The sequence below is a fragment of the Polypterus senegalus genome, chromosome 3 (genome assembly GCF_016835505.1).
Source record: "Polypterus senegalus isolate Bchr_013 chromosome 3, ASM1683550v1, whole genome shotgun sequence".
NCBI lineage: Eukaryota > Metazoa > Chordata > Cladistia > Polypteriformes > Polypteridae > Polypterus > Polypterus senegalus.
In genome coordinates, this window is record NC_053156.1 from 262252489 (window position 1) to 262278604 (window position 26116).

The 26116-nt window shown below is 34.3% G+C and overlaps 1 protein-coding gene across 1 annotated transcript; it reads right to left on the reverse strand.

Annotated features, from left to right (window-relative positions):
* Positions 1-3822: 3822 nt before the first annotated feature.
* znf512 (zinc finger protein 512) lies at positions 3823-25658 on the reverse strand. The gene is made up of 12 exons (XM_039749021.1): positions 25548-25658; positions 25386-25429; positions 23602-23690; positions 22824-22948; positions 21459-21545; positions 21125-21223; positions 18685-18852; positions 16538-16732; positions 15154-15255; positions 10577-10639; positions 7035-7133; positions 3823-4784 (listed from the first exon to the last, which is right to left on the reverse strand). Exons 2-12 carry the CDS (start codon positions 25427-25429, stop codon positions 4488-4490), a joined length of 1368 nt encoding a protein of 455 aa, XP_039604955.1. The 5' UTR covers positions 25548-25658; the 3' UTR covers positions 3823-4487.
* Between the last annotated feature and the right edge of the window lie 458 nt (positions 25659-26116).

Consider the following 26116-nt stretch of genomic DNA (forward strand, 5'->3'; position numbering starts at 1 on the left):
CAATAGCCCAGTACTAAACTTCATGTATGAATTAATATCATTATTAAAAATACTTATTTTTGGCTTACACTCTTGTACAAGGTGACATACAACAATTGAGACGTAATTGTTTACACTTCATTTTTCCGATTGGATCACAGGCAGGTGACGTGCCTTCTTATGGTCACATAGTGTCATCAGATGAATGTGAACCCACACCCTCAGAGTCTGAGGTCCATATCCTTAAGCACTGCACCACACTGCCTGCAACCAAACTATGTTAATTTGTTATGGGATGTCTTTTGATGGTGAATGTTGGCAAGCCAAATTATCATTCAGAGATATCTTTAAATCATTTAAAGATATCTTAAATCCTTTAAAGATATCTTTATGAAATTAAAGATATCTTTAAATGATTTACAGATATCTTCAAATCAATTACAGATATCTTTAAATCAATTACAGATATCTCCAAATGTCACTTTGGCTTAGAATATTTTAGTCAAGGTTGTTACTGATATCTTTAAATGAGAACTTATACATTTACAGATATCTTTAAATGAATTACAGATATCTTTAAATGATTTGCAGATATCTTTAAATGAGCTTGTATTTAAAGATATCTTTAAATGATTTACAGATATCTTTAAATGATTTGCAGATATCTTTAAATGAGAACTGTGTTTGTGGCCCTTTAAAGATATCTTTAAATGAATTACAGATATCTTTAAATCACTTCCTCTTTATTTAGAGATATCTTCAAATGAATTACAGATATCTTTAAATCACTTCCTCCTTATTTAAATATATGTTTACATCACTTCCTGCTGAACTAACAACATCTCTGGATCATATTTATTTTCTAGCAGCCAGTAATCATGGCAGAAACATCAGGAGCACGTTCTGTTCTCAGGGAAGTCAAAATATCCTTAGAACCTTTCAGCGAAATGCAGAAGAAGGCTCTTTGAAATTAACAATTCTAATTTGAAGTTGCTTCAAATGACCAAAACACAGTTTGACAGAATTTCAGTACAAATACCAGAGAACATTCAGTTATAGAAATATCACATTCTTTAGAGGATTTGTTGAGTTTCTTTGAAAATATGGAAGATTCTCAGTCAAGCAGTAGTACTTTTACAACTCAACGCAGACGAGAAGGTATGTTATCTTAAAATAAATGAATGGAATGTGTATACTGCATAAGTCCTATATATAGAGGAACAAAAGCTAATTTAATATTTTGTTCTAAGTATCCCTCTTGAGAAAAGGAAATAAAACAATGCAAATTCAGGATATTTAGTTATTCACAAATAGATTCACAATTCGTTTGCAGGAGCGGTATATTTGCTCTAATCTGAGACAGAGGCTGTGGGCCGAGGGGAGTGGGAAGCATGACGTCATGAGTGGGGAGCTGGGTACAGCCCTCCTCACTGTCCTTTTTCACTACTGTTGTACTAGCTGCGGGGGACATAAGATCAACAGTAAGCATCAAGAGTTGTGGAACATTTTTTAAATATGCTGTTATTTTTTTCACAATTGAAGCAAGGCCAATTTCTTTACAAATAACAACAACAATAATAATATTTATTTAAATAGCCCATTTTCTGTTTACAAAATGTACAGTATAGCTCCAAGATCTTTCAAGTTACAAAGGAAATAAATAAATACATAAACAATGCAAATACACAGAAAATGTCTCATTAAAGATAAGTCAAAGTAGGGATAGACCAACTGTGTAAAAACCCACTGCAGGCAGTTAATCATAAAACAACCCCAATTTGCGTGACTAAATCCTCAGAGAAGGCCACAAATGAAAGTACACAGTGGCTGGAGATGATGATGATGATGCAATATGTGGTGTCTTTCTACAGCTGTTTTGTGACACCTACTTTTAAATCAATCTTTAGCTTCATTTTGCTTGGCATCCTGTTTTCACATACCACCCCATTTTTCTATGCTGCCTTTATCCTCTAACCTATTTCCACTTCATGGCACCATTCTTGGGTTATATCTTACCCCAGGTTTTTATACTTTTCTACCTTCTTAAGGTCTGAGTCCATCCCTGCCTTTTAGTAATCTTTCCTTCACAACTTACTAGTAGAAATGACAACTTTTGAACATTTACTTTCAATCCTACCTGCTCCAAGGCCCCTACCAATCAATTAATCTTGATCATCATGCATACACATTCCTAAATTCCACAACAATAATACATTTATTAAGCACATCCAACACAATGACACAGAGAAAAGCCTGATGTCACTTTTTGTTTCCCAATAACGTTTTCTCGAAAGGTTTACACACAATAAATATCACATCTATCAGTTCTTTACTTTTAATGAACCAATACTGTTTATCATGGGGTAAATGCTGACAATGTGTTCTAGGAGGGGTCTGCTATTTCATTAACATGGTCCCATTAAAGCCTAGAAGATGCCCACTGAATTTACCAATAGCTATCCTTGATCATTACGACAGCTCTGTCAATAAACCCTAATTATCTGGATATACTGGATCTTTTCTTGCTGGTTTTCAAGCCTCTAACATTCCATAAAGCATCATTTGAATCACCTGTGTTGTAAAATGGAGAGGACAGCAGTAAAGTGACATCAAAGGAAAAGCAAAAAAGAGACCATAAAGCCACAAGCATCTATACAACAGTGTATACTGGCTAGGCAAACGTTGTCTCAAAAAACACATCTCAGGAAAAAACATCATTCTAAACAAAACCCTATACATCCAAAAACATTTATGCTCTGGAGGTCCACCACTGCAGCCATTCAAAAAAAATAATAATAATGGTTATAAAACAAAAAACAAATCAGCACTGATCACCAACTCAGGGCCACGCTCAGGTAGAAGTAACCATGACAAAAGCCCAGCAGAGATCCAAGTTGAATACAACAGGAGGAGAGCATTGTACCAGGCAAATAATTCAAAACTGGTCAAGAGCTTTTATCGCCTCACCTGACGCGTTGCAAAAAAAAAAACTCCTTTAGTGACCACTAATAGAAAGCTTGAGACACAAGGGAATGACCAAAAAATGGGCAATTCCTATTGCTCTCACCAACCTAATGAGAATGTTCATTGCTTTTCTGACAGTGGTTTGTTTTAGCAGTAAAGTCCTAAGAAAAGTTGATTTTATTTCTTTCAGACCAGAAGTCTTGCATCTTGAATTCCTCACAAAGGACATTTCAGCAATCTTAATATTTCATAAATCACTTTATAATTACAACAGGATGTGAAGAATTATTTCAGATGATTATGTTCTTCTGTCTCTGTGAGCTTTGCCAATTAGGTCTTCACCTTGTTGTATGGAACTCAGTTATGAAACTGACTGAGGCAACATCTTTTTGCAGTAACTTGAAATGAGCCTTCAGTACATTCATATCAGACATGATCTCAGTGGGGTTATGCTTGATGATATTGTGTAAATAATTTACTTATATCATCACAACATTTTTCATCTTCTCAAGAGAGTTCGCCATGCACTGTCTTTAGTCTGGGATGTCTCCTTCACTGGATTGGAAAGAAAAGAAAATTATATTCTATGAGGAGTTAATATAATTCAAAGGAGCAGGGCAAGTTGCAGCTAGTGTGTTTTTTGGCACAGTTTATGTGGCAAGGTTAGCCTTTTATGCTGTATCTTATAGTGGACTGTGGTTTCAAAATACAAAAATGGACCATTTTCTTCCTTTTCCATTACTACATTAATAATCATCACAGCTACTGATAGATAGTGACTGAATTTATATGCATAATTATATTAAAGTTTTCATGAAAATAATACCAAAAAAGCAACAAAAACATATCACACTAATTTTTTTAATTATTTTGCACAGGTTTTACTCACGTGTGCAAGTTTTTATTTAATGGAATTAATTGAATAAGTTGTACTGCTTTAAAATTGAAATAAAAGAATGATTTTACAACTTTTAAGCACACATACAAATTAAATACACACCCATAATCATACACACATTTCAACAGTTAAGACATAAAAATTACAGTTTTTCTTTTGTCATTTTTACTTCCTCCTCTTTCTCTTTGACATTTTCAAATAGAATAAATACATAATGCCTTCCTACACTATGTGAGATCTCCCACTGGCAACATTTTTTCCGCTTTCACATACAGTAATATCTTCGATTCTAAAGAATATTTTAAATATTCCCTCTTTCTACTAAAATTAATTTTAGTATCTTTACTAGCATTACCAGTTTTAGTATTTTTTTTTCTTTAAAATTGCACACATTTTATATGCTGCCAAACATCCATACACAAAATATTAATGAAAGATTTTAATCTGTCCCTAAAAATGCAGCAGGAATATATCTGTAAATCTTATAATCACAAAAGCATGGATATGACAGATCAGTGGGAGTGATAACGGCACTATCAAATACTGGTGAATGAGCTGGCAATTAGTTATCTTGAATAAGGTGAAATAAAAAGAAGCAAGAGATCCCAGTTGCTTTTATGAAGAGATTTTTTATACTACAAAACCACTAATTCTCATCTTCCTCATCTGTTTCACAGCCACTGCTGCTGCTTTTGCTTTCACTTTCACTGTCACTGTCATGAAAATCATAGCAGTTCTTTTGTTTATTTGTTTGTTTGTCTTCACTGCTCTTCAGGCTAATGAAACAAGCTGCAGTAGGTCTTTGTGAAAGCCACCTGTTCTTAATTCTGAGTCTTAGAGATGGCTTCTTCTTTCGTGTTCTCTTCACATATTCTGCCCTTTGGTTTCGTTTTGTAACCGTTTTTAAACTTTTCATCGCTTCAGAAGTAATGCTAAACCAGTCCTGTGAAGGAAACAATAACAAATGTAATAAGACTACAACAAAGTATTAACATATACACAAGCTGTAAGCTATGATGTAGTGATGTGCATATGCTTACCTTAAATATTAACATATACAATTGTATAAGAATCATTTTACAGTAGACTTTCCTGTTGGAATAATTTCTCCACTCTTTCTTTGTCAAGTACTGTTGTAGGACATGAAAGTTAAGGAAACATTTTCATTTTCAACAATATCATTTGAAAATGTTTCAAAAGATATGTACTTAAATTTTGTCAAAAAAGACAGACTACTGTAAAACTATTCATCGTGTTTTTGAACTTACATTTGTCAAACACAGTGCAGCAAGGAGATGGAGCCAACACAGGCATCAAAAAGTACAACACAGAAACCAGTGATTCATGGAACATGGCTAATAGATTACATAAACATGCTTATTCTGAATTAATATAATGTCACCAAAATCCTAAAAAGAATTACTTAGAACTGTTGAAAAACTGAAAACCTGATAGAAAACATGATAGTCTAGGGGTGCTTGTGTGCCTTAGTGATCTGTAGAACTATGTTGTCTGGAGCTATGTACGATGGTAAATTGGTCTAAAAGGAGGTGCCAAACAAAGAGCAAATAATTAATGATCCTTGTGACAGATTTGATTAAATCAAAGGAAATCTTTCCTGGAATAGGGATACTAGGAATCCGCTCCTGGAGTCAGACCAGGGAGTTGCATTTGTCAGTGAGTGCCTAGTGGATGGGTGATCCACATAGCGCTTTTAAGCTCAGTCTGACAAACCCACATGGAGCTGCCACATGGATTAACACCCAGAAAGTGAATGAGTAAGATCAAGTGTATGGATTTGTGCATTATTAACCTTAATGGGACACAAAACAGAACTTCACAAAACAGAACTTTTCTCGCAGGGAAGGAGCTGAAGCTCATGCAGAACATTGACAAATACTGGCCAGATATAGTCAGACTCTACACACGATATTGACTCTGGAACCATATTTCCAGATCAAGGATAGTCTCTCTGATACACTGTAGCTACTATAGAGGAGAGGCCAGGCCCCCAGTAGGTGATGGGATATGCACAGGCCCCTGGCTTGGTGCTATAAAGCTGGACTTTGTTCTGGTGGATGACAGGGTCGTCTTTATACAATTTCAATTCTCACAGAGGAAATGTTTGAATGTTGTTTGCTTCAATGTACCAATCAATTATTCAGAGTATTTAAGCATTTAGAGCAGTGGTTCTAATTTCTTTTTCTCTAGTCATAATTTTGCCTTTTTTTGTGTCTTCAAGACCCAGAATTGCCACTGAACATCATCCTAAGCAATGCCATTTGTTTTAACTTCCCATGGCGTCACATTGCAAGCCACTCTGCAAACCATACATGACCCCTTCCTATTTAGTGCTATTGTGAAACCTATGAACCTATGTTTTAGAGACATTGGATTTGATGGCAATCTAATGACTCTGTTGTACTAAAGGAAGCCTTCAGCACTCAGCAGAGAATGACAGAGAAACTTGGTGGAGTGTGATGAACGGGCTCACCTAATCTGAATCTGTGGGGTGAATTGCTTCTTAAAATCCTGGACAGTTTGCAGCTGATTGTAATGCTGTTGGGCTAAGAATTGACATATCCAAATCTGAGGTCATGGTAACCTCCTGGAAAATAATGGCTTCTTCTCTTCAAGTTCATTAGGGTATTGTTCATGAATGAGGTGATTGTGATATTAAACAAAGATTTGGTGTAACATTACAAGTTTTGCAAGAGGTATACTAGATTGTGATGCTGATGTGGGGGCTAAGTAACTGAATTAAGCTTTCAGCCTACCTGTCAGTCCGTATCCCCTTCCACACTTACAAGTAGTGAAAAGAATGAGATTGATAGTCACACTGACTGAAATGAGGTATCTGAATAACATTTGTAAGACAATGTCAGTGAGATCAGTAGAAATAAGTTTGGTACACATTTAGCTATTTTATTTTTTTCTTGTTAGTGTGAAATTTGTTTTTATGACTGTAACAAAATGATGTTGCTGCAATTTCATAAAGTACAATGGTCCCAATAAAGTTCCCTGTAATCATTTTACAGTATTTTAATAATTGATTCTTAGTAACTGCAATTTATTAATAATAAGCAAAACATATTACCTGAAAAAAACAACAAAGTAAATATTATACAGGTATTTAATCAGTCACAAAAATAATTTGAAATCTCACTTGAGAGTCCTTTATATCATTGCTTACTTGTGCATGAACTGAGTTGATATGATACTTCACTCCACTTTCTGAGATGAACTCTTTCTTACACAGCAAGCACTTATATTTCCCAGCTTCAAAATTACCCTATTGTAGAAGGCAAAAAATGTAAAATCCATCCAATTACAGTTGGGGTTACAGGAAAAAATTAAAACATGTAATGTTCTGTTTATATTTTTAAACAGTAGGGGAAACCCCACAGTTTGTGACTACACAGAATCCCAAGGACTCTCATCTTTCATTTCCACAAATAATATATAGATACACATAATAGGTCATGAGCATATGATTCAGATTCAAGTATCCAGTATCCAGTCAAGAGTCCAAAATATTCTATACCTGGCGTACGATGGGTGACGAGCATATGATCAAAAGTCAGATAATTGCCCATTTTCATTTCCTAAAAAGATCGACAGATCTACAGTATAAAAGGGCAACTTTATTGGTCCTTTATCTTTTTCTGACATGGTGAGCAGTGAGTTTACTAATGTCATAAAAGAACTAAAAAACTGGAAAAGTTGTGACTATTTACATCTTTTCATAAAAACTCAAATGGCCAACTTAGCAAGATATACTGCAAGCCATAGAGACTTCTTTAATAGCAAATGACAGAAATGGGGATGTTATTAATTTCCCTGGGGAAATACTGCTGTCAACAAAGTAAAGGCCTTCTTCAGTCACAGTCGCTTAACTACAAAAAACTTACACATGAACAGTTTGTTTGTGGTGCATATTATCAGTGGTGTGGGGAGCTGGAGTGTATCTTGGAAGCACAGAAAGTAAGGCATAAACCAGTTCTGGATGGGATGCCAATCCATTACAAGATAACATATGCGTTCACATAAACTTGTTTTTTATGAGCCTTTTTCCAGTCACCATTACAGTTGCTGATTTCATGGCAGCATTAATCAACAGATGGAACTTCAGGGCATGTTTTACAAAAATGTAGCAACCAATTAGCTGACATCTTTAGTTAATTTGTTATTATTTTAATGAGAAAACCTGTGGTCTCCACCTCCTTCAAAAAAACAGCAATTTTCCCTGTGGAAATAAAAGTAAATATGAATGACTACAGAGTAGCCATACTCACTCCAACTATTAAAAATTGCTTTGACAAAATAGTGCTGGGACACCAGACAGTCAAGATTCTTTCTAGTTTGTGTATCTTTATAACTAGGTCAAAGAGAATGCCATATACTCTACACTCCATACCATCCTGGTACATCTGGATAATTCATCCATCCATTATCCAACCGGCTAAATCCTAACTACAGGGTCATGTGGGTCTGCTGGATAATAAAAACTGTAATATCAGAGTCTTGTTTATTAAATACATTTCGGCATTTAACACTGTTATATTGTAAATGCTGATCACCAGACTCCTGAATTTATTACAGCAGCACACTCTGGAATTGGATTTCGGATTTCCCAACTGACTGAAGACTAGGAACCTCACAACAACTATGCTAACTCTCAGCATAAGCACTTCACAGGATAATATACTAAACTCCTTTTTGTACTCCTTGGCCAGACTAAACTCCCAACTCCATCATTAAATTTCCTGATGATCACCAACAATGAGAAAGAAACAATGTTCACCAACAGCTTACAAAGAGGAGGTTTACCTGCTGACCTGTTGCCAGAACTGTCATCAAACATTCAAGAGGATTCTCTGGAAAGGGTAAACAGCTTTATATTTCTTGGAACAACTATCACTGATGAAATTAAGTGAGCACAACAAATTGAATCTATTTTAAATTAGGCTAAATAATGCCTTTATTTCTTCAGATATGTGAAGAAAATGCAGATTTCTCTATCTGTTCTTATTAACCTCTACAGATGTATAGTAGAGTCTCTCCTCACTGGTTGCATCACATTCGAAATTGTAAAGCACTGCAGCAGTGATGAAGGTGACACAGAGTATTACTGTCACCTAGCTGCCTTCTTTTTGTAAAAATATTTAACACACGCTGCCTCAGAAAGGCAAACAGTATTATTAAAGATTTCAGCCAAAATAAACAGTTGCTTTTCTTATTCCTTCCTTCTGACAAATGGTATAAGACCATTGGCACTTGCACCAGCAGATTCAGGGATTTAGATTTCACAGGCAATTAGGTTACTGAACATCAAATCATATAAGTATTGTAACATACAAATTCTGTGTGCATTGTTTTACACATACGTTTAAACATACACACAATGTTGTTCTTCATGTATATATACTTTGTATGTGTGTGTGCCTTTTGTTGGTATTGTATAACTGTTTTGAGGAGACATGCAAGAAAAAACATTTTTTTTGCTATGTACACTATGTAATATGTACACATATCCTGAACTATGTCACACATATTATAATTAATATAATTTACTAGAGAAAACATCCTAATTAATAAGCTTACTTGCTATATACCTTGGCTCAAAGTAATTTATAAAATTCATGTATGTGCTATATACTGGAGAGTTTGGTAAAACTGAAAATTTAGTAAAAACAAAAAAAATTAGATTAGCATATTGCACTTTTTCTTCTTAAAACATATTAGGCTTAATTTTAAAGAGCATCTGATGTCTCCAACACTGTCCAAATTAAATTACAAAATAAACAATCAAAACAAAATATAGCCATAATTCTTAACAGAATGTTCCATCTCTGGTAAACTGAAAAATGCACACAATATCTCTATATGTAGCTTTTAACACTCTAAGAAATCAGTCATGTTGTCAGTAAATACCCAAGACTTTCTAAACCATGAAACTGCAAATCCATCAGCTGTGAAGTCTAATTAAGTGTTGTCACACACGTGCGCATGGGAGGCAGCTAAAGGGCTTGAGTGAAGGCAGTTCGGAGGCATGCCGGGGTGTGGCAGAGTGCACTGACTCTTTTCTTCCTTGCCTGTAGACCATTCCCGGGGGATTTCACCTGGCTCTCCTGACAACACTTCCGGGACTGAGCCAATGGAAGTCGGCCACACCAGCTCCAGTCCCTCTGATGTCACGTCCGGCTATGAACCAATGGTGGAAGACCACGTGCCGGATCCATATGACCTCACTTCCTGTCTCCCCCTTTAAAACCTGCCCCTTTTCCTTTGTTTCCTCAGTCTTGTTTTGGACTCAGTTGAATGCACTTCAGTGCTGATTATTTGTTAAAACGACTTTTGCAGCCAGGATACCACATTATACGGGTGGCTGCCCCAAACCTTTATCTGTCCATGTCTCGTTCTTGTGACAGTGTTAAAACATTGCAGTTGAATTAAGGAAGGTGAATGAGACCTAAAAGAAAGAAACAACTTGAGCAACAACTCACAGAGGAGTGCCAAATGACCTGTTAACTCCATTTAAGGCACACATCCTTTAAGATAAGTAAAGTATCTCTTTAAATCAGTATTTTTATAGTGAAACATTAGAGGATGTTGCAATAAATTATTACATATTCTTTAAAACTGAACAAGGTGTGTTTACATATGGTATATTCTTTAAAAATTGTGGAAGATGTATATAAGTCTCACTTTAAGGAGAAACAGAAAATCACTTACCTTAGAACACAGGCAAAGGTGAGCTTTCAACCCAGAAATACTAGTGTAAACAGAAATACATCCCTTTAAGGAAAAATAAAAACAAAAACACACTTGCATGCTTAACTTAACCATTCAATTAAATACACATATATAAAAAAATACATCTTTAAGTTCCTTTCTGTCATTGTGACCAACAAATAGTGTCATGTGCTTACCTTTTGTCTTTTTATATTCAGTATTTTATATTTATAAATTGCAATATTATAATGTATTCTAAAATTAAAAGCAGTAACGTATACAGTGATGATAGAGAATCATGTGTGTGACAGTATTTACTTCTGTGGTGTCCACATAGAAGATAGCCATGGGCCTGAGGAATTATAATTAACCATACCCATGAAAATTAATAATAGCCTAAAATGCTTTTAACAAAAATCCACTAAAACAAACAACAGATTAATGCAAAGTGTAGCATTCATTGACATCCGAAAAACAAAAATAAGAACAACATCAGGCATAATCAATTATTTTAATGAAAAGAAGGCACAAGTTATGAAGAACTCAAAATTATAGCTTGATAATTTTTAATATCTATATTTGGAATATTTGTGCACATTTCTTTAAGCAAACAGATTTTTTTTCAAAGAGATGCTACCTATTTGACACTTGACAAATTCATATATTTTACTGTGCATTAATACAGTGAAATCCTAATCAAATTCTATGTAAACTGAGTATGATAGGTACAGTGTACTAATAATTAGAATTTATTAAAAATATTTACTACAATTACCCTCTTAATATCACCATTAAGGAGATCTTGGTGATTTTACATTTACAATAATAATAATAATCTTTAAGTATTATTAATACATTAATAATATATTAATAAAAATAAATCTAATTTAATCTCACATTTGCTTAAAAATAAATCTAATTTAATCTCACATTTGCTCAATATAAAAGTTGGCTGGACAAGAAAAGAAAACTCATTTAGCAGTGGTGAAAACAGGACCATCATGATCATTAATCACAAAAATCCCTGAAAATTGAGAATGAAGATTGACATTTGAAAAAAAATATTACTGAGAGGTATATTTTGCCATACCTTAGAAGTGCAAAGGATGAGGTTAGCTAAACTGGAATTAATCATGGTACAATGAAAAGCATCAGTAAATGTGTTTGGCTTACATATACAATAAAGGTAGTTGCACAAAGTAATCGGTTAGATTTCTGAAAAAGGAATATAATAAAGGGAGGTACAGTATATGCTTTCTCCCTGCAATAGTGTAAGTAGGAGACTATCTGGGACCAAGACCAGAAAGATAATCTTGTGACTAAACATAACATGTAACTTAAAATCTAAGTCTCAAAAATCTAGTTTGGAAGTCTGTTAACCAAAGCATCTACAAAGAAGCACTCAAGTTTTGTTATCTACAATTTTGGATGACACCTGATCCTCAATATTTGTTTAAACAGCACCCACACTAATGATTTTAATTGTCATGACTTTTAGGAATTGCAGTCTTGTCAATGAACAACCAATTCTAGGCAAAAGAGTCACAAAATGCTGGCATCCACTGATAAACAATGTGGCATCACAAAATAATAATAATAATAATAATAACAAATACAATAAAATAGAAGTATCACCCCCCCAAAACAAAAAGAAAGTATAACTAGAATCAGCCTAATTCGAAGACCACAAAAATATAATTGATAAAAGTAACAAAATATTATTTAAAAAGAGAAAAAACTAAAATAAACAGAATTCACAAACTTTCATATGAAAAGTGTGAAGATGAATGAAGATACCAGCTTATCTGTATATGAGTGTTGGTATAAAATTAGCATGAAACATATGTGAGCCCAAGTTCAGAAACAGACCACAATTTATACATATGAAAATTAAAATTAAATGGATTAAAGAACTCAAGTGAATTGGAACAAGTACTGGGAAACAAAAAGGAGGAGGACTGAACCAAAAAAATATATATCAATTGAAGATTGCAAAAAGTAGAGAAAATATTTATATGTGAATCAACTGAGGCATAAAAGAAGATGAAGTAGCTGGAGAAAATTAAAGGCATGATGGTAACTAAAGTGGCAGGAGTAAAAAGCCTGCTGGAAAAACAAACTCAGGAATTTTAAAGTAAAGTGGACAAATCAACAAGCCTTAGTGAAGACAGGGATCCAAAAAATGAATGACCCCACCTGCCAATAGAAAGAAAAACCTAGAAGTAGATGAAAACCAAAGAACAATAAAATAGAAAATATTGAATGTAACTAGAGACAGTCTATAACTCTACATTGGCAATACTGACTGAGAGAAGGAGACCAACTATAGTTTGAAAATCAACATCAAGAAAACAGAGTGACAGCACTGACAAAAATGAGAAAGATCATAACTTAAATAAAAATTATGGCAAAAATATTTAACAGGTTAGGTATCCCTTCTACCATTAGAAGCTTAGTCACAGGAGATAATAAATACCACCAAGAATTAAAAATAATAGTAATAGACATATTTTACAGGAGAAAGAAATTACCCAGAGTAGATCTAAGTAAGAATCTAGAGACTGTAGAGATGGAAACATACTGGAGAGGAGAGAACCTTAATCAAGCCCCTCAGCAATAATTACAACAATGTCCTCAAGTAAAGTGTAATTTGGGGAGTGTTATTAATATTGCTGAAATATCTGCATTTTTCACCCTCCAACTCCAAATCTTGTAGAAAACCTTCCCAGAAGAGTGGTGCCTGTTATAGCTGCAAAGGGAATGCCAACTCCACATTAATGGTTTTGGAATGGGATGTTCAACAAGTTGATATAGATGCGATGGTCAAGTACCTACTATCGTTTAGCTATATGGTGTAGTTATTTAGAATGTAAAATTGTGTAGATCCCATAATTTAAAAGCTGATTCATCTACAGAAAAAATCTATAACCCATAATACAATGATAACATGTTCCTTTGTAACATTTAAATAAAAACTGAATTTTTGGGTTGCCAATGCCAGGTGTAATTTACAGGAAATTCCTCAAGTATACATTTTCAGCTGGTCTTATTTTATACCTAACAAAATGGGGATAATTTGACATTTGTTGAATTTTAAATATGGCGACTCATAACTGCATAACAGAGCATTATTTAATTCAAAAGCCAAAATGACCTCTGCTGCTAAGTATAGTAACCTCATGAGGAGTTCAGAGTTTGCATTCCTGTGTACATCTTGCTCCTATCTGTTGCTTGTCAACTACATTTAAGGAGTCTCTCACTGTACTATAATAAACAAAAATATCAAATGATTGAAAATTAAGATCCAATAAAATAAATTTAGCGTAAGTAGTAGCATCAGTTGCTGGTCTAATACTATTAAATGTTATCTACTTTATTACTTTATATAAAATTATATAGTCTGGAAAGCGGAGCAATCACAGGTGTACACATGCCGGTTCCAACTTTAAATTATGAACAACCTTTTACAATATAGTGATAATTCAGACCAATAAGGATGCTATCAAGCTTCCCCTAAATCTGTATAACCTCAAGAAGCAGAAAAAGGTGTTGTTATTATAAAAAATAAAATAATTGGGATGGACAACACAAGAAGTAACACAAAGTACAAAATATACAAAAAAATAAAGTATTTCCCCTCAAGGTCTGACTACATGGGATATAGATACCTGCCTACCCCATGGAGTGGCTAATGCCACCTTAAGCAAGCATTCCTCATCTCACCTCCAGTATCTTTCTCTTATTCTACTGTGTGAAAACCTTAGAACTGTACACCTGGTGCTTGCTCTGGTACCCCAAGTCTCTCTTGCAGTTCCAAACACCAACTAACATTTAAAGGGGATATCACCCAATCCAGAAGCCTGTTGTTCCCAGTGTTGTTTCAGGCTCCATAAATAATGGACATCAAATCTACCCTCTGCTGGATTATGGAACTTCTAACATAGCCCCCAAGTGATTATTTTTACCATTTCATTGTCCCCACATTAACTTACGGTATTCTTCGATCTAGCATGATAATTCATTATTTCAAATGTTTGACCCTATTACTGTCCCAAAACTAGGACTACGTCGTGTTCTGTTACTTTGTGATCACACCCTTTCTGAACACTAGATGGGGAAATATCTACTTCACTTTTGCACTGTCAAAATCTTTATAGTATATTATTTTTGGCCTAACTACAATGACTCAAGTATAATGTTCCATCGTTTTTGCACCCTTTCAGTAAAGGGTGGGTGAGTGTGTGTCTCTCTCTCTCTCTCTCTCTCTCTCTCCACAAGGAATGCACAGGGAGAGACTGAACACGTGCGGAAATCATCGGCACGCACAAGCCGAATGGGAAACTGGCTTGTTCGTATACCGAGTCTGTGGTCGTGAACAGATGCAAAAGTTTGGCAAACTTTTAGGTCATAAACCGATTTGTACGTGTACCAAGATGTTCGTGAACCGAGGTTCCACTGTATTCTACTAAGCCTGAAATATCCACTATTTCTTGTTTGATATGATCCAGGGCTTCAAAATTACATTAAAAAAATCCAAAATTCATTTGAATTTTAAATTAGCGAAAGTATATGTATACCTGGTTTGGACATTGCACTTTTCCTTCCACTTTTATTTTGTTTTTCCATTTTTGCAACGTATCTTGTTTAAATGTTGGTAGTCCAGGTCTTGCATACTTTAACTGAGGAAAGAAAGCATATAGTTGATGAGCCCATTGTTACTGAGTACTATGCACACAAAAAATACCATTTTCCTTCACAATAATGAAAAAAAAAAAATCTATATAGTGATATATCCTTCTGCTTTCCAACTAAATGAAAGACTGCATGAAGCTATATCTTATCCTGGCAAAAGCATTAGATGTAGCAATGAATCCTGGACAAGGAAACAGTCTATTACAGGAAACAAACCTATGCTCATTCACACTTGGAAATAATTCAGCTCTGGATTAAGCAGGTTTGGGAATGTTGTGTTATGTACATTAGAACATTACAACAATTTTGATGAGAACAGGCCATTCAATCCAACAAGCTTGTCCTTCATTCACCTAGATTTTCCAAAATAACATCAAGTCATGAACTGAAGGTCTATAAAGTCTTACTCTACTCTCCTCTAGTTGGTCATTTATTCCATGTATCTGTGGTGCTTTGCATGAAGAAAAACTTTCCAATACTTTTGTAAAATCTGCATTCAACACATTTCTAAACTTGTCCCAGTGTTCTTGTTGAAAAACTCAGTGATAGCTGGGATTCACTGTACTAATCACATTCATGATTTACACATCTGAGATGTAGAGGTTAAACTCATATACAGACAGGAAAAGAATGTATAAACTACACATACAGAGTGGATGGGAATACAATGGATCCAACCCACGTTACTGGAGCTATAATGAAGCCGTACTACTGTAACTACCATGCAGACCATGCTGTTACAAAACAACTGTAACTACCGTGCCACCAGACATACAACTCAAGTTTTTAAACTTATACATAGCATTCTTGATCAGCAAATCTGTTTTTTTTAAGGTATTAAATTCTGTTCAAACAAATTTACACTGCATAATTCAAATCCCTCATCCATTTTTCATCTCACTTATAGGTCATGGGTAGCCAGAACACACCCAGGCACAGTTTAGCACAAGAAAAACATGCTTTTTGGCCAAATGCAATCAATTAACCAAACAAAAATGTATTTTAGAGGCAGGAAGCAGTAATACTTGCAGATAATCCATGTAGGCATGAGGAGAACAGGGAAATTTTACACAGACAATGACTAAGTAAAGAAACAAACACAGGTCTTTAGATTTGTGAGTCAACAGTCTTAACCACTGCAGCACTTTTTCTATTTCTTCCTTAGTATATGCAAAACATAGCAATATTCCTCAGTTTATCTTTCAATAAGTAAAACACTAACATAAACAACATCATGTTTTATTTCTCACTAGAGTTTAAGGCTACAACCTTTTTGTCATCAGGGACCAGATCCTGTTGCACTTTTCTTTTGGGCCACTCTCTAGATAGCTCCTCAATGGCAATCTCTTGCAGATGGTATATTGCCAGCTGAGCTGACCGCCTCTTTACCCTGCCACTTGCTGTCCATGCCTCTACTGAATCCATCTCATTCTTCTCAGCATCCTCTTCACTGCTCTCTGGTGTCTGTAAAAAATATTTATTCATACTACCATATTGATTTTAGAAACAACGTTATTAAAATTGATTTCTTTTGACCAGGAGTGGGACTGTTATGTATAGTCACATATGTGAGAGGTGTTCTGAAGATGCCTGCATGAGTAAGAAAAGACTGATGACAAGGATTTAGCTCTTGTAATGCAGATTTTAGAAAGAACCTTAATTGGACCTTAATTAGAGAAATTCAACTGAGATTTGAACCTCTATTTCCTTCTCCTCAGATATAACAGCAGAAGAGGCAAATTTAAGTAATCACATGTCGCAGTAACCTAACTGGCTCTAATGGATGCCTGAATCTTTAATCGAACTTCAGGTTGTCAGTATACTCTAGGATTACCGGAGAATAATACATCATGGGAGCCTTCAAATAATACAGGAAAACTACTAATCCTGGAAGTAATTTCATATACAGATATAAATAAGTTTTGAAAAAAAGAGGAATTTATTAAGAGGAAAACTAACCTGGAAATTTTAGTTGATTATATTCATTTCATTAAAACAGGCAAGAAGGTTATCTGCCCCACCAGGGGGCAGGGGTACTGTACTGTACGTAGTGTATAGACAAGTCCCTAAGTAGCAGAAAGTGTCATATTCAAGTAGGACTGAATAGTAAATCCAATACTGTCTACCGTATATTATAATATTGCTGTCTATTTGCAGCTTAAGCATCTCATTAATTTTCTCCATAATCACAATAAGAATGACATACCTTACTTGCCCAATGTTTCTTGTAGTCAGTAAATTGAACTGCTTGCAAATGCCAGTCTTTTTTGCAGACCTCAGCTGCAGGTGATCTTACATACTGGTCATTGCTACAGTGATATTCAAAAAATACTTATGACACTGAATTGCTTTCAATACTAATGCATTTACTTTCACAATACAAGAGCCTTTTATTCTGCTAGTTTACACATTCATTATTGTGTATTTATTAATTTACTCCCACTTTTTTTTTTTTTTTTACAAATTCAAGTTGCTATTAATTCCTTATGCTAAATTACAAGAAGCTCTGTTAATGATTTCTATCTTTAAAGAAGCCAGAAAAGATAATATTCCTCCAAAACTATGATTGAAACAATAAACTTAAGTGTTTCTATAATGAACAGAAAGGCACATATTTCTTAAAAGCATGTACATTGTTTTATTCCATAAAGTATGACACAGATATACTCGTAATATATGTTTAATGTTCTACAAAATATTAGCTATATTTTCATACTGTTTATTCCTTGATAACTCTCATTTGTTTGAGTTTTTAATATTGTATGTTAGACAATATGATTGTGTCACAGTGGCTATCCATGTTGTTTGGTTAATGATAGGTACTAAACAAATAAAATAATTACAATCACAGTATGTTAATTTTCAAACACAAAAAATGACTAATGACACTATTAAAATTTATAGAAGAAAGGAAAATATAAATTAGATCAAATTAAAGAGACATAGTTTAAAAAAAAGATAAAACATTACCTAGAGCTAAAGATTGCTTAAATTGTGATGGATTTTCCTAAAGAAGGAACAGGCATAATACAAAAAAAAATGTACAAATGTATGTCCTGTTTGTTTCATTAAACACTTTATGATAGTTATACGTAGATCTGACAGTTGGTAAAATAAATATTAAATACTGACTGGCTGATATAAGAAATGGCAGTCTGGCACATTTATAGTACAGGTATGGCATGATGGTTTATGGATGTGATAAAAGAGGACATGCAGGTGATGGGTATAACAGACCAATATGCAAAGGACAGAAAGATATGGAAAAAGATGATCCGCTGTGGCGACCCCTAACGAGAGCAGCCAAAAGAAGATGAAGAAGTACAGGTATGGCATGGTAGAAGGAAAAGTGGACTAAAATGACAGTTTCTGGTATTAGAACATCTTGCAAAAAAACAGAAAGAAATGTAACTTACTGGACCATGCTCTGACTTCATGTGATATTCCAGTCCCGCTTTAGACTTGTATGCTTTTCCACAGTGCTTACAATTCATCATTAGATTTTCAAGCTCTGATGCTTTCTTACCACATTTCTTTATGTGGTACATGTAACCCATTATACTGGTAAAGCTGGCTGTACAACTCTAAAATTCAAAGCAAAAAAAGTACACTGTACTTAATTCTGGTGAGATTTAACTAAAAGTAATCAAATAAATTGGTCTAAAATGAATAAATTAATAAAAAATAAAAACTACTTGTGGCAGCACCAGTGTCACATTTACCTTGTAAAAAATTGACAATTCTTCCTCTTGAGACACTTAATTTTAAGAATAAAAAATTTGAGACTGACTTGATATTATTTTAGGGGAGCCATATATATCATATAAATAACAGTATAAATTTTGGGTATAGTGCTGCTCTTACAGTAAACAAGAAATTATGGATTTCAAATACAAAGAGAGCTGTCTATATTTAATTGTGTTTAACTGTTTTGATCCTCCTTTGTGTGAAGAAGGAAACATTCTATGATACATCTAGAGAAGTATGTTACTTGAAATTATATATAGTTTAATGAATAAGTACCTCCAAAAATAACTTACTGCATATTACCAGATTCCTAATCATGAATTTTGCCAAAAAGTATCATTTATTAAGAGATTAAGAAATTAGACAGTCCTATTCCTGTGTCAGACATACCCCGCTCTCATGACTAAATTCTGAACTACGTGTTGACAATGAAATTGTTTTCAACATATGAATTATTTAAATCAGAACAAAAAAAGGCTAAATGTACTCTATAGCATTATGGTGTTCAGCTCAGGAACTGGAGAGCTATAGAGTCTACAGGTCTTGACTGTAACCACTAGAATCCTGGTTTGTGTCTTTTACCATTATTTATTTTATTAAATTTATTCAATTTTATATTAATTTATCCTTAACTAGTTTCTACACTTCCTACATCAGGTATACTCGATTTCCAGATGGCCATAGACGTTAGTTTCAACCAGTGTCGTATTACCAAATAATTTTAGCTTTGGACTTAAGTCTTTACTTACTTAGACTACTTGTTGCCCTGTATTTGTTTGGAGAATGTAGAATTTATCAGTTTTAACAATAAGGACATACCGTAGTTTTATCATACAGTAAAAAGTAGTAGTTCTGCCTGCCTATTTAATACTGATTACATCTGTTCACTAAAATTGCTAAGAAAGTAAAACACATAGAGTGACTTTTTGAGAAGTACAGAAACTAGTGAATTAATACCATAGTTAAATGAAAGACACAATTGACCCCAAAAAGTGAAACTAAAATTGCTAGTGAGGCAGCTCAGGACTGGAAATGACTATACACAGAATATAGGGTGGTCCAGATCTAATTATGCAATTGTCATTACACTATAACTTATTAAGTTTATTACACAGAAAATCACCCGAAAAATCCCGGACCATTGAGAAATGTGCGAACTGACGACATGGAGAATCGTCTTTGCGCCGAACTGGAATTGTCTCCGCATAAATCAAAGTCATCCAGACAATCTGGATCTGCATAATTAGATCTGGACCACCCTGTAGAGTGTAGATGCTGAAAATTTACATACATAAGTCTCAGCTAGTAACAAACAGCAAATAATAACTTTGATTGACAGACATATGAACAAACATCACAAAAGCACTTTTTCTTCTTTTGGCTGCTCCCGTTAGGGGTTGCCATAGCGGATCATCTTCTTCTATATCTTTCTGTCCTCTGTATCTTGTTCTGTTACACCCATCACCTGCATGTCCTCTTTCACCACATCCATAAACCTTCACTTAGGCCTTCCTCTTTTCCTCTTGCCTGGCAGCTCTATCCTTATCATCCTTCTCCCAATATACTCAGCATCTCTCCTCTGCACATGTCCAAACCAACACAATCTCGCTTCTCTGACTTTGTCTCCCAACCATCTAACTTGAGCTGACCCTCTAATGTATTAATTTCTAATCCTATCCATCCTCATCATGCTCAGTGCAAATCTTAGCATCTTTAACTCTGCTACCTCCAGCTCTGTCTCCTCCTTTCTGGTCAGTGCCACCGTCTCTTATCCATATAACATAGCTAAACATCACAAAAGCACTATCACAGATAAAAAAAATAATGACAAAAGTTTTAATATCAGCAAAGTAAATAAACTTACTGCTAAGATAAGGAAGCTTTATATACCCTCCAACAGCTTGAAATTTTCTGTGTGTATTATGAAGCTATAAAGCATTATAACACCTCTACTTTTGGTTACTGTTTAAATTTTTATAGTTTTCCCATGAAAATAATTAAATGTAAATTAAGGAATAACTTTTATTGAATTGTCTGGCTTTTCAAAAAGGTTTCTGACATCTTATTTTTCTCTTCGTAAAACAAAGTGTAAAAACACCAAATCCATACCTGTTTTGTACATTTTAATTTTCCCATTCGCTTCAACACCTTCCTAAGTTTTTCTTTTACGCTTTGAATATCCAAGATGTCTATATCTCTTTCATTTGGCTGTTAAACAAACAATTAAAAAACATTAAAACAAACAACTTAGATTTGTCTTCATTAAATATTACTCAGAATTAAATAATCTTTAACTATTATTTATTATTTTGTTACAACCACATTGTTGAGTAAGAGTTCAATGAAAAAAAATTCATTGGGTTGAAAAAATATTTACTTTTTGATTAAATGTTACTAACATTCAAACCAAACAGAAACGTAAAAACAAAAATAGCATTCTTACCAATTCATTGTGGTCAGCCATAATGTGGTACTTTATTCCTGTGAGAGATTTAAGCTGTTTTCCACAGTGTTGGCAAGTAAATAGATCCTAATTTTAAAAAGGGAATAAATAAAAGAAAGTACTTGAGGACTTGTATATGTTTAAATAATTCTGAATTTCCAAATACAGCACTGATTTCTGCTGCACACTGTATTTATATATCATTGAAAGAAAAAAAACTGCTTCATTGTGTGTGTGTGTGTGTGTGTGTGTGTGTGTGTGTGATTGTCCATCCTCTTAAGAGTAATTAAACTAATACAGGACCATAGGGCTGACAAAGCCTATTCCAGCAGGACTGAGTACAATACAGTATGTTCTCATTTAACACATCAAGAAGGTCTTTCTTGCCTCCAAATAAAGGAAAGCTCCAGATATACTGTTAGAGGTTCACTGCAGGTCATTAAAAGATTTACTGTTCCTTTCTGTACATCACCCAGTAAGCAGGTTTACTGAACTATGTTTAAAGAAAGCCAAGTAAGACAGATATCTCCTTATCTTCTGGCTTTACATAAAAATTCAACTATTTAACAAAGCAATTATGGCATAGTGACAGCCATGTCAAATCCCCAGAAAGCAGATTTGTGATCCTGAGAAGAAAGATGTACAGGAGGACTGGAATCTTGGCTCTTTTGATGACGAATTTCAGTTCAGACACCTGGAGTTATCGCTAACTAGTCATTAACACTTGATTCTACATACCAGAATAATTTCCTTTAAGAAGGCTTTTCCTTTACTAATCAGAGACAAATCAAAAATTGAATTGTACTATTACACCTTCACTTCTTTTGAACTAAAACGTAAAAAGCTCCATACTCTTAAAGATGATGGTTCTTTAATGGCACTTTACTGGGTCATGTGGTTCTTTGTAGAACAACTGCTTGACAAAAAATACATTTAATTCTGGGAAAGGTTCTTTGTATATGAAACTGGTCCTCTGGGCTTTACAAAGGTTCCCAATATGTGGACAAAGCAGAAATCTTTTTTGTAGGGAGGGTTGCCTATCAGGATACTAACAGATCAAGAAAACCAGAATTTAGCCTGTATTATTGTATGCAGCAATAGTTACAAATCTGCTATAATTTATTCAACGTTATTTATGGATCTAAATGAAAAGTTCTTCATGGAACCATCATATGGCCGGTTCTATTGGGAACCAAAAATGATTCTCCCATGGTATCGCTGTGAATAACCACTTTGGTATTTTTATGAGTGGCAGGGCAGGAAATATAAACATATAAAACAAACAAACAAACAAATAATATACATAGGAAGATAGAAAAGGTGGGGAAAAGTAACATTAGGATTATTATGTATTTAACTATTTACCATCTTGCAGTTTGCCATATGCTTTTTCAATCCTTCCACGGTTTTCCTAAAAACTGCTTTACACGTTGGACAACTCACTCTCCCCTTATGAAGAATCTGAAGGCTCCACATCTCTTCTTCACTTCCTATTATATACAAATTATTTTTTCATTTTTTTATTTGATTAACCATGTATTACTGTTTAAACTTTACATTCATCTCAGCTCCAGAGGACTATAATTAGTAAAACAGGTATTATGATGACATTTTGGTCATTACAGTATATAACTAATGTACATGTAACTTTCCTCTGATAAAGACAATTCAAGCAACCATATAAAAGCAATAATACCAAATATTAAAGAAAATGTCAATGCATCTTATTTTTATATGACTTGATGACAACGCTTAGATTACTGCCAAATACCCAAAGTACTACTACACTGAAATTATTACATTTTAATTATAAGAAATAAAAAAGCAGTAGTAGCACATGAGGTAACAATGCCTAAATGCGTACAATACAATGCAATGTTTAAAAGAAGAAAAAACTACAAAACAGACAAAAAAATGTAAAAAGTAAATGTACATCTTTTAAGCATTGTGAAGGTACTCTTGTTAAGCCAGCCTGGTCATCGCAAATACATGACTCAGTTCACCAGCAGTTTCACTATTTTGCATGCAAGTTATTTTCCTTGAATTTACTTTCAGCGATTTTACCCTATACAGGTAATTCAGTTCCAGTGTTATAGTTATGATAATGCAAAACTGACCCTCTGTATTATATAAAAGATTTTACCTGACTGATAAACAGGTTGAATTGTTTTCCTGCATTTGCTTTTAGATTTCATTCTTGTCCAAGATGCAACTGGGTCATTTACCATTTTCCTAATAATACAAAAAAAAAAAATAAGTACAACAAAATAACTTTTTTCCTCCTTTAAAATTGGATTTCTTTTTGTTAAAGTGTTAATAACTAATTTAGTGTATGTATAGAAATGAAATAAATGCACAATTTACATATCAGTACTGTGTGTGTGTATGTATTTCTTTATATATAAATATATTGTTAAATTCACTGCTATAATGTCAACTTTCACTTCCCTAGAAATAAAATTAAGAGCTTATGAAGGCAGATCAAAGATGTATAAAACAGATATCCAATAATTATTTTGTCCAATACTTTATTTTCTTTTTATTTTCAAAGTTAAATTGATAAAGAAACATAACCAAGGTCTTTATCATTACAGGTTATCATCATAGCATGCTAAAAAAATAACCTTGTCTTGGTCACAAGTATTTTTTTTTATCACTTGACTGTGTAATGATAAATCAGCCAGAGAAAATAATTTTTCTTGGTGTTCTTCTTGTCAAACATATACACGATGGTTCCGCAAACACCATCTCTCAGTTACTGTAAGTGTAGGTCTCCAGTACCGGTGATGGAAAGACAGAAGAAACACACTAGGTTAGCACTTTTACTCGTTTACACAAAACTAAAGGTTAAAAAGGAAAATATAAAGTGCTGAGCTGTATTGTAATAACTACTGAATGTGAATAAAGTAGTGTAATGCACATTGGCAAGTTCAGTTTAAGTCTAAATTTAGAAATTTCTGTGGACAAGTACAGCTCTCCGATTTTCTACTTTTGTCTATTGAGAAAAATATCACTATTAATAACGAAGAAGTCATTGCAGTCTATCAAATTCCCACGCAATTAAAAACAAAGAAACAAACATAAGAATGTATTATATTATATTATTTATTTGTAAAAACAAATTCTGTCCCGTAAAGTACTCCTTTCCCCTTTTGAGCCACTGTCCACGAAGTGGCCCGTGCACGCCCCTGCAATTTGAGCACGCAAACGTTTGTAGTGTAGTGTTGTACAATAACGCACGTTTAACCAAAAATCAAAACGCATTTTAAAAAAGCTTTTTTTAATCATGAAGGATTTAAATAATTTATCTTTTATGGTATCTGAGAACTTAAAGGTGACTTATAAAAGTTTATACCCAAGTTTACAGGTTCTGTACCTCAAAGTGCACATCCTGCTTATTACAAACATATTGTATACATGCAACCAATATATTTTTTTTTAACAGAAAGATACGAAAATGACAATATTTTAAAGAAAAAGAAAGGAAGTTTTAAACGTCTATGACGTCACAGTTGACAGCACCTTGCAGCAAATGGGGCGGCACCGATTCTTCTAATCACATGGTAGACACGCCCCCACGAAAAGTCTTTGCAGCCTGATAAAATTGCGGCCGCAGATTTCCAGATTTAGAGTCACAGCTGTTAGGCTGGGTACTTCCCCTAGTTATACTGTGCAATTGCTACATAATTAAGTCAATAAAAAGATTTCTGGAAATAATATTTCCATTTATTTTTTACAACCAGAAAACAAGCGTAGTGACGTATCCGTCTTGTGACTTTTCCTGTTCCTAAATTAATTAGAAATGTCGCGAATCTTTCAAACGGACGTGGTGTAAGGAAAATTAAGGGAAATGAGAGCAAAACCTCAGAGTACAGCTGTTACTGTAACACATAAAATAGATGTGTGATAAAGCTATTAGTCCATTACCTGTCGATCTTTGAAAACACACGTTGTATGAAGTAGTTCTCCATCTAATGACACAAATCAGTTTATTTGAAACAGAATACTATATGCCAAAAATGTCTCCTTAAAGAAAATGCGGATCAATTGTCGCTCCATACAGCCATACAAGACCGGCTGAAGCACTACCTGTCTGTCATCCCGCTTCCTGGTCCCGCCTTCTTTCCCACGGCCTCGAGCACACCGAGAATCCGCGATGCACGGCTTAATCGTCTTGGAGACAGACAGTACGTTATCCAGCTATGGGCATTTTGCCACTTAACACAAAAATGGCACCAACAACGTGACGATCTATTTGCAATTATTAATTGCTTTCGTATTCTTTTCTAGTTTTGAGGCAATTGCAGCTGTACCCAGCGAAGCATCTCCTGGGTTGTAAGTTAAAGTGAAATATACGCAGCGGTCCGTGGCATTTGTGAATTTTGAAGAAGAATAAGAAGGCGCAGCTTGTTAATGTCATCTGAAAGTTAACAAGCTTGTATGTGGTTATAGTATAACGGAATCAGTGACGAGATTAAACAAGAACAACTAACATCAAATAATTTCGTTCATTGACTATCTTGATATAAAGAAACGTTATGCCGTAGATACAGGACAGACAGACATATGAATAGCTAAAACGACGGGCGCACGAGACGTGAGGTTTCTTACCCCAGCTGTGAATGACCGTTTCTACTGGAATCTGATGAGTGCATCCT

Bases quoted from the DNA above. Each gene is read 5' to 3' on its own strand.
- znf512 (XM_039749021.1), bottom strand. From the start codon at position 25,429: ATGGAGAACTACTTCATACAACGTGTGTTTTCAAAGATCGACAG. The intron at 18,853-21,124 runs GTATGGATTTGG...TTTGAATTTTAG, and splicing joins AATTAAAATGTACAAAACAG to AGTTGTACAGCCAGCTTTAC. The intron at 4,785-7,034 runs GTAAGCAATGAT...TTTCCTTCACAG, and splicing joins TCAACTCAGTTCATGCACAA to GACTGGTTTAGCATTACTTC.